At 44.0% G+C, this 10,192-nt stretch overlaps 1 protein-coding gene across 5 annotated transcripts in view; it reads right to left on the minus strand.

The window, feature by feature from the left end:
* The window catches only part of SGSM3 (small G protein signaling modulator 3), a 31,602-nt gene that overhangs the window by 7,636 nt on the left and 13,774 nt on the right, over window positions 1-10,192 (minus strand). For 3 of the 5 annotated variants that reach the window (XM_023509410.1, XM_012801142.2, XM_023509407.1), the window contains exons 2-4: window positions 2,237-2,385; window positions 1,708-1,790; window positions 1,184-1,250 (exon numbers count right to left, since the gene is read on the minus strand). In XM_023509410.1, coding sequence (XP_023365178.1) covers window positions 1,184-1,250; window positions 1,708-1,790; window positions 2,237-2,273 — 187 coding nt within the window. In that variant the 5' untranslated portion in view covers window positions 2,274-2,385. Of the gene's footprint in view, window positions 1-1,183; window positions 1,251-1,707; window positions 1,791-2,236; window positions 2,386-4,845; window positions 4,942-10,192 lie in introns of all 5 variants that reach the window. The other 2 variants (XM_023509408.1, XM_023509409.1) reach the window with 2 other exon arrangements.

Genomic DNA, 10,192 nt, shown 5'->3' on the forward strand with positions numbered 1-10,192 from the left:
TCTGGACCATGAATCCAGAGACCCGTCAAGACATAGAACATTTCCAATGTACTGGAAAGTTCCCTGTGTCCCTTTCAGTTCCATCTTTTAACCTCCAAATATCTGCCTGAAAATGAGAAGAACAAGGAAAACTTCTATCATAATTGGAAATATGAGTAACATGAAGATTAGTTTCAGCCAATTAAAATGTTTTTGCCACAGTTCCCACCCAGTGACAGGCCATCCTGGGCGCTAGTAGCAGCCTTTACAGCAGTCTACTCAGAACCCGTACGTCCAATTATAGCATAAAAAAATAGGATATGGCCTAGAGGCCCATTTACAGAAAAATAGTTATAAAAATATTATAAATAGGGGTGGCACCTGTGGCTCAAAAGAGTAGGGCGCTGGGCCCATATGCCAGAGGTAGTGGGTTCAAACCCAGCCCCAGCCAGAAATTGCAAAACAAACAAACAAAAAAATTATAAATAAATCCATCATAATGGGGTATTATGCAGCCATGGAAATATGATTTTAAAGAGGTCTTAACTGACATAGCAAAATGCTGATGGTATAATGTTAAGACATTATCTATAAATATACACACAAAGCCAGGAAAGGAATATCAGAAGTTATCTTTAAGTTTAGAGGACAATGTTTTAATCTTCATACTTTTCTGAATTTTTTACCTTCTCTATTGCTTTTATTATCAGGCAAACATCAATAAAATTTACCTCAAAAATAATCAGAGGGGTTGCGCCTGTAGCTCAGTGAGTAGGGTGCTGGCCCCATATACCAAGGGTGGCAGTTTTGAACCCAGCCCCAACCAAACTGCAACAACAACAACAAAAAATAGCTGGGCGTTGTGGCAGGCGCCTATAGTCCCAGCTACTCGGAAGGCTGAGGCAAGAGAATCACCTAAGCCCAGGAGGTGGAGGTTGCTGTGAGCTGTGATGCCACAGCGCTCTACCGAGGGCGATAAAGTGATACTCTGTGTGAGACTCTGTGTCTAAAAAAAAATAATAATAATAATCAGAGGTCTCCTTGTACTTATAAGATCCTCAGCCTCAGATTGCCTCTATCTTTAAATATGGTCTGGCTGAGACATCCAGAACTGTGAGGTCGTGTACTATGTAATCTGAGCCATTGGAGCCAGAGTCCTCTTCAAGATTATCAGCAAGATTACACATGAGGGGCTTCATTTTACCTTCCTTGTCCACACGGAAACCGAACTCATCATAGTAGAACTCTGGTTGTTCTGCTGACTCCTCCTTCTAGAACCAGGATTAGGAAGAAAATCAGTTTTCTATCCTCTCACTGAGAACACAGGCTCTGGAAGATGCCACCCACATGGTTGTCTGCTAAAATTCCACCTAGCCTTCAAGACTCAGAGAAAAGGCCACCATTCAATAAAATCTTCTCTGGCCATCACACAACTACAGGTATTCACTACCTTCTCTGAATTCTCCTAGCATTTTCCTAGCTCTTCCCAGGTCAAAGATAATCAGATTGAGACAAGAAACATGTTTTATGTACTTTTGTGTCCCCACAATACTGAGAGAAAAGTCATAAACTTGTCATCCAACACAGGACAGATTGACACAGGCATGCAGAGGTAAGATCCATCTCGGGTGGTGACCCCATGATCTTGGGTAAGTCGGCCACCCACTCCTGGGAAGCCTGCAGAAGTGGGTCCCCTTAAGAAGTGCCTGCCTGGACTAATTGCTATACCTGCAAGTGCTTGGCCAGAATCTCCTGGGGCCATATGCTTGGAGTCAGGGCTGAGAAGGGGCCATTGGCAGGTGTGTGGCTTCCTAAAACCAAAGAGGATCAGGAATAGGAGAACAAGCAGGAAAATGCAGAGGCAAAATTCAAGTCAGGAGATCCCCTCTCCCTTCAGGAGCACCCACCAGCCTTAAAGAGACTGGGCCATCTCAAGGGGAGAAAGGGTCAGAGTGAAAGGAACTTCCTAGAAATGAGCACATTTCTGAGAAAGGAGGAAAAAAGAAACTACAGGTCATAAAAACATAACCAAACTTCATCTTCTTGCCTCTTCTTCCACCTAATAGGAAGGAGGCCTTGTAGGCTGGAGGGTGGCCAGAAGGAAACTGGAGAGCTGAGCTGACAAGAGCTATGGTAACGTTCTCAGGTAGTTAGCAGCCTTGCATCCCCCTCCTCCACCCTTATGACCTGGATGGTATTTTATGGAAAACAAACAAGCTAGCTCCCATTCATCTGGCTCCTCTGCAGAGCCTAGTACCCCATTTCCAAGTCCATTCTCTGCTTCCACCTGACATTGTGCTGGGAGGCACGGCAAGTCTTCTGCAGCTCCGGACTTAGAAGTTCACTATCCTGCTATCTTAGAGCTGGAAGGCTCCTCGAGCTTCATTTGGTTCAGAAACATCTGCCCTGTTAAGAGAGCAAAGGGAAGGTCATTCTAGCACCCCTCTACTGCAAAGGTGGGTCCCTTCCACGTACCCTCTGACCTTATAAGCCCAGAGGCAATGGGGAGTCAAGTCCTGGCCACTGTTCTAAAGGGAAGAGAAAAGTCACACTTTGCCCATTTTTTAATTGTCTTTTTATTAAGTCCCTATTTTTTAAGGACAAAAAACAGAGTGGGCACAGGATTTGAAAGAAAAAGGCTACCATTCTGAATATTTTGTCTAAGAGAGGATATGCTTTGAAGAAGCTACATAACTGACATTTTCAACTACTCTGTAAATCACAGGGAAGTGTCTACTCAAAAAGAGATTCACATGCAGACTCCTTGATGCCCTGTTCCAAGATAAGGATTCACAAAAAAGATAAAGGAAATGAAACTTCTGTGAATAGGTATCCCTGAACCAAAGTCACAGAGGCATCACTCAGCTAGCACACGACTGTGCCTGAGTGGACACTTCCCGTTCTCCTCTGCTCCTGCTTTTCATGCCAGCAGTCTGTTCTGCTCTGCCTCACAGCTAGGCAATTAAGAAAGTGCTTAGATTGCTTAGAATTTAAGTCTCTCCTGTCTCTGTTCAAACATCTATCTGCACACTCCTTCCTTCTTTTTTTGTCCTATTAAACAATATTCAACAATAAAATGAAAAATAGCCCAACTTAAAAATGAGCAAAAGGGCCAGGCACAGTGGCTCACACCTGTAATCTCAGCACTCTGGGAAGCCAAGGTGGATGGATTGCCTAAGCTCAGGGGTTCAAGACCAGGCTAAGAGTAATACCCTGGCCAGGCACAATGACTCACGCCTGTAATCCTAGCACTCTGGGAGGCTGAGGCAAGAGAATTGCTTGAGCCCAAGAGTTTGAGGTTGCTGTGAGCTACGATGCCACAGCATTCTACCGAAGACGACAAAGTAAGACTCTGTCTTTCTCTCACATACACAAAGACCCTGTTTCTAAAATTAGAAAAACAAAAAACCCACCTGAGTGGCACCTGTAGCTCAGTGGTTAGGGTGCCACCACATAACACCATGGCTGGTGGGTTCAAACCTGGCCGGGGCCTGCTAAACAATGACAACTGCAACAACAACAAAAAAATAGACAAACATTGTGGCAGGCGCTTGTGATCCCAGCTACTTGGGAGGCTGAGGCAAGAGACTCAATTGAGCCCAAGAGTTGCAGGTTGCTGTGAGCTGTAACGTCATAGCACTCTACCGAGGGCGACATAGTGAAACTCTGCCTCAAATACATAAATAAAAAAAAAACTAGAGTCCTCAGGTATTGCTGCCAGGAATGGAAAACAGTACAACCGCTATAGAGAACAGCCTGGCAATTCCTTAGATGGTTAAACACTGAGTTACCATGTGACTTGGCAATTCCGCTCCTATGTACACACAAAAACTTGCACATGAATGTTCACTGCAGCATTAATAATTATAGCCAAAAAGTAAAAACAACTCAGATGTCTGTCAACTGATGAATGGATACATAAAAAATATGTGAAATACCCATACAATGAAATACTCAGCCATAAAAAGGAATGAAGTACTGATACACATTATGTGGATGGACACAGAAAAGATTACGTTAAGTGAAAGAGGCTAGACACAAAAGGATGAATATTGTATGAGTGCATAACTGAAATGTCCAGAAAAGGAAAATTCATATGGACAGAAAGTAGATCAATGGTTGCCAGGGGCTGAAGGGAAGGAGGAACGAGGAGTGACTGTCAACAGGTTTCTCCTGGGGTGATGAAATGTTATGGAATTGGATGGTGGAGATAGTTGTAGAACATAGTGAATATACTAAAACCACTAACTAGTACACTTAAAAATGGTGAATTTTATGGTATGTGTATTGTATCTCTATTTTAAAAAGGTAAAAAACATCAACTGGGGAGTCAGTAGTCATGGCTTCCTCTAACTTTCTAACTTCCTAGTTTTAAACAACTGCTCCTATTAAAACGAGAAAGGACCTATTATTACCCACTTGCACTTCAACAGGAACACAGCTGGGACATTGCTAGGCTGGGGAGGAATGACCGTGAGTCAGCCATGGGGAGAGCGGCTTTTGTATACACCCTCTACATCGTGATTAAAGAGAAGAAATCTCCAGACAGATCTGCACTCAAATCCCGGCTGTTACTTCCCACTTGTTATGACCGAAGTTAAGTTTACTTCACTTGTATCGGTTTTCGTTTTGGTATCCATAAAATGGAGAGCATTACCTATGTCTTACTGCAGTTCTAAGGACTAAGTGAGACAGTGCACGAGGCCCACAGCTCACTGTGTGACACAGTGAGCACTCACTAACCATCAGTAGTTCTAATGATTCCTACAAGTTACTGTTAATATCTGGGCTTTCTACACTGAGTTATACTCAAAGCTATTACGCAGAACCATATGAAACTGCTGATACTCATCCATTACAACCTACAAAAACAATTTTATGTGGTTTGGTGTAACATCCCAGTTGAGCTCATGAGGTCTTCTCATCACCAGTCACCCAGAGGTAGTAGTCTGGTTGTTTCTTCTGGAAGACAAGAGTGAAGGAAAGCAATTCTCACCTGCAGCTCCCTTTCCTGACTCTGGCTCCCCTCCCACTTATGCACTCAGTCAGCCACTGGGAGGCCCCACACTCCTACTTGCTGGCATACAACAGTGAAGAAACGTTCCCAGCCCTTATGTTATAGTGGAAGATCTTACAGTAAACATAAGAATGGGGTGTGATAATTACAGTTATGAGAAAAATAAAGCAACGTGAAGGTATGGAGAGTGTCAGAAGAAAAGGGCTGTTAATGTCTCTTTCAGAATAAGGTGAAAGCTGAGCAAAGATAGAAAGAAGTGGGGGCTCACCATTCTGTGGCTGTCTGAGGAAAAGGGGACCCAGAGAGAAGGCCTGGCCAAGTAAGGAGTATCCTCGGCAGGCTGAAGCCTGTAGGCAAGGTGGCCAGCAGGCTAGAGACCATGGGGAGTGAGGAGGGTAGGAAAAGGAGACCCAGCAAGGGGCCTTGGATGTCTCACAGTGCAGTGGGGGACTCTGGGCTTCATTCTCATTGGTCTGGAAAATTGGGGGGAAGTTCTGAGCTTTCTCTGGCCAACCTGTTTAGGAGAGGCAGTGGACACAGAGGAGGCTCTTACACTAGTTAAGGTAAAAGACGATGGCATGGCTACAGTGGGAACACTGAAAAATGGTTAGAGACTGGATATATTTTAAGGAGTCTGCAAGGGTCAGCTTTGCAATGCAATTCGATCTACATGCATGTGTGCATGCATATGTATGTGTGTACACCCCACTTCTCCCATGAGCTGAGGAGCCAAGCCGGATGTGATACTGCTAAGCTGGGTGGGCAGGTTTTTCCTGCCTTTGGTTGCTATGAAAACTTTCCTGAAAGCAGCCATCTGGGAACTGGCAGGGGCAGCCGAGGGAGTTGCCAGGTCACCCTGGCTGTCCTCTGTTGTCACAGGAGCATTCAGAGGCATAAAGTTTTAAAAACAGGTTAGAGTCAAGCACCTTTGAGGTGTTCTGGAGGGGAATTTTTTAGTTTTTTTTTTTTTTTTTTAAGAGACAGAATCTCATTTTCTTGCCCTCGGTAGAGTAAGTACAGTGGCGTCATAGCTCACAGCAACCTCCAGCTCCTGGGCTAAGGTGATTCTCCTGCCTCAGCCTCCAGAGCAGTTGGGACTACAGGCACCTGCCACAACACCCGGCTATTTTTTGGTTGCAGTTTGGCCGGGGCCGGGTTTGAACCTGCCACCCTCAATATATGGGGCCGGTGCCCTACTCACTGAGCCACAGGCACCACCCATCTAGAAGGAAATTTTAAAAAACTAAATGTATATACTCCCTAGTTTGCCAATCCTACAATTTCTTATAAAGTGAATTTTGTTCACAAAGCAAAGGTCAGACTGTCAGTACAAATTCCTGTGTGTACCCACATGTATGTGGCAGGGCTGGGGTTGCAGAAAAGGTTCTGTCCATTTCTTGTGGCCTCTTGATACAGATCAGAGGGATATGGCCCTTCATGACCTACTCTCCTGTCCAGTTTCTTATTTTATTCTGACAACAAAGCAGCATTCCTACTCCTCCATAGGTGGTTTTCTGAAGACATCTGCCAGGGTACATGGAAGATGTAAGCAGGGAAAGTAAAAAACACTACTATTTAAAGTGGCCTCTGAGCTCCTGAGGACTATTTTTCCTCTGTGAGGAGGTGCCACTGAAAGCTATCAGTAATAACTAGGAACACTTTTTTGGAAAATGAGGGAAAAAATACTGTAGAACCTCTGTAAGCAGCAGGTAACATTGGAAAGGTAGGTAGGAACTAGGCTGTGGAGGGCCTTCTAGCCATGGCAGACTCTGGATTTTGTATGGATTTGTTTGTTTTGGAGACAGACTCTCACTTTGTAGCCATGGGTAGAGTACTGTGGCATCAACCTAGCTCATAGCAACCTGGCTCAGCCTCTCAAGTAGCTGGGGCTACAGGTGCCCACAACACCCAGCTAGTTTTTCTATTGTTAGTAGAGATGGGGTCTTGCTCTTGCTTAGGCTAGTATTGATCCTCTGGCCTTGGCTTCTCAGAGAACTAGGATTATAGGTGTGAACCACCGTGCCCAGCCTGGATTCTGTTTTTTTAGTGTAATGGTTAGCCACAGGAGAGCCTTGAGTAGGGGAAGGACATGATCTGACTTAAGTTTTTCTTTTTTTTGAGACAGAGTCTCACTGTGTTGTCCTGGGTAGAGTGCTGTAGCATCACAGCTCACAGCAACCTCCAACTCCTGGCCTTAAGTGATTCTCTTGCCTCAGCCTCCCAAGTAGCTGGGATTACAGGCGCCTCCACAATGCCCTGCTATTTTTTGGTTGTAGTTGTCACTGTTGTTTGGCTTGGTCTGGATTTGAACCCACCAGCTCTGATGTATGTGGCTGGCACCCTAGCCCCTTAAGCTACAGGCACTGAGCCTGACTTAGGTGTTTAAAGAACTCAATTGCCTACTATGTGAAGAATGAATTACAGATGGTTATGGGTAGAAGCTATTACAGTTGTCCAAGTGAGAAATGTTACCTTGGACTAAAAGCGTTGAGATGATGTGAAGTAATTCTGGATACAATTTGGAGGAACAGAGACAGATAATGCAAAGAGAGAATCAGTGATGTCTCCAAAGCCTTTGACTTGAGCAACTGTGAAGGCCCATCAACCAATATGACATTTGACTGGGAAGATGGACTTCAGGGTTAGAAATCAAGAAATCTGCTTTGGCATGTGAAGCTGGGATGCGTGTTAAACTCCTAAGCAGAGATGTCAAGCAGGCAACTTTCTCACATTGAGTATGGAGTTCACAGAAGTCAGAACTGGAGATGCAAATCTGGGAGTCATCAGCATATGTCATCACCAAGGAGAGAATGCAGAGTAAGGGGTCTAGGACCATATCCTAAAACACTCCAACACTGAGAGATAAGGCAGAAAAAAGAGGCAGGGAATAAAATTTGAGGGATGGTGATTAAAAAAAAAGAAACTCACAGCATGCAGCACTGTGGGAACAAAAAGAAGAGTCTATAGGAGGCATGCTATGGTTTGAATAGGTCCTCTCCAAAATCAGGTGTTGCCAAAGTGACTAAGTGACAAAGGTTCCTCCCTTGTGAATGGGATTAGGTGCCCTTATAAAGGGGCTGATGGAAGGAGCTGGTTCCCTTGAACTTCTACCATGTAAAGATGCAGCAAGAAGCCCGTCAACCAGACCAAATACCAGTGCCTTAATTTTAGATATCCCAGCCTCTAGAACCATGAGAAATAAAATTCTGTTCTTTGTAAATTACCTGTCCTGTGGCAACACAAAACAGATTAAGACAAGGAGGGAATGATCACCAGTATGAAGCAATATAAGGACAAAGAATTAGATGGGCACAGTGGCTCATGCTTGTAATTCTAGCATTTTGGGAGGTCGAGGTGGTTGGATTGCCTGAACTCACAGGTTCAAGACCAGCCTGTGCTAGAGCGAGACTGTATCTCCAAAAATAGCCAGTAGGTTGAAAGAGAATAGAAGAAAAGCAGAGTCATCAGTATAAAGTCAGTATATGACTTCAACCACTTAAAATGTATATACAGTTGTCCTTTGGTATACACAGGGGACTGACTGGTTCCAGTATCCCCATGTGTATTAAAATCTGTGTGTACTTGGGCGGTGCCTGTGGCTCAGTGAGTAGGGCGTTGGCCCCATATACCAACGGTGGCAGGTTTGAACCTGGCCCCGGTCAAACTGCCAACAAAAAATATTGGATGTTGTGGCGGGCGCCTGTAGTCCCAGCTACTTGGGAGGCTGAGGCAAGAGAATCACCTAAGCTCAAGAGGTGGAGGTTGCTGTGAGCTGTGACGCCACAGCACTCTACCAAGGGCGACAAAGTGAGACTCTGCCTTTAAAAAAAAAAAATCTATGCATACTCAAGTCCCTCAGAACCTGCATACATAAAAAGTTGGCCCCTCTCCAGGGGTAAGTTCTGTGAATACAGCATTTTTGGTACAAATTTGTTTGAAAAAATCTGCATATAAATTGATCCATGCAGTTAAAAATCTATGCTGTTCAAGGGTCAACTATATAATACATATATATAAAAGGTAATATAAAAAATGAATACGAGGGGTGGTGCCTGTAACTCAGTGTGTGGGGCACCAGCCACATGTACCAGGGCTGGTGGGTTCATACCCAGCTTGGGCTTGCTAAAACAAAAAAATAGTGGGTTGCTATAGCGAGTGCCTGTAGTCCCAGGTACTTGAGAGGCTGAGGCAAGAGAATCACTTGAGCCCAAGAGTTTGAGGTTGCTGTGAGCTGTGACGTCATAGCACTCTACCAAGGGCAACAAAGTGAGACTCTGTCTCAATAAAATAAATAAATAAATAAAAATGAATATGGGCTGGGTGTCTGTAGCTCAGTGGTTAGGATGCTGGCCACATGCTCAAAGACTGGTGGGTTCGAACTCAGCCTGGGCCTGCTAAACAAACAAACAAAAAAAATAGCTCAGCACTGTGGCAGGTAATGTAGTCCCAGCTACTAGGGAGGCTGAGGCAAGAGAACCGCTTGAGCCCAGGAGTTTCAGGTTGCTGTGTGCTATGACGCCACGGCACTCTACCAAGTGTGACAAAGTGAGACTGCCTCAATTAAAAAAAAAAAATGAATATGACTCCAATAAGTGGTAGGAGTTTACTGATCCTGATTTTTAAGGTTTTCTGAAAAGTTTTTGTGTTTAACAATAATTACATCACATAAAAATGTGTATACTAAAGTTCAGAGAAGTATTATTTGTAATAGTCAAAAAGTGACAACTTGAATTTCCATCAACTGATGAATGGATAAATTACTGGCCCTCGGTAGAGTGCTGTGGCGTCATTGTGTGTATATCCATGTAATGGAATATTATTTAACCACAAAAAGGAATGAAGTACTGATTCATGCTAAAATATGGACAATCCTTAAAAACATGAAAAAACCCAGTCACAAAGGCCACATATTATATGATTCCATTTATATAAAATGTCCAAAACAGGCAAATCTAGAGACAAAAAGTAGATGAAGGGGCTGGACAGAGGGAAGAACAGAAAATGATTGCTAATAGGTTACAGAATTTCTTTTGTGCTTATATAAATGGTGAGGAAGCGCATAATAGTAATGGCTGTACAGCAACCTCCAACTCCTGGGCTGAAGTGAGTCTCCTGCCTTTGCCTCCAGAGTAGCTGGGAACGCAGGTACCCACCACAACGTCTGGCTATTTTTTGGTTGCAGCCATTATTGTTGTT

The sequence above is a fragment of the Otolemur garnettii genome, unplaced genomic scaffold (assembly GCF_000181295.1).
Source record: "Otolemur garnettii isolate 467f Iridium unplaced genomic scaffold, OtoGar3 scaffold00007, whole genome shotgun sequence".
In the NCBI taxonomy this organism is placed as follows: domain Eukaryota; kingdom Metazoa; phylum Chordata; class Mammalia; order Primates; family Galagidae; genus Otolemur; species Otolemur garnettii.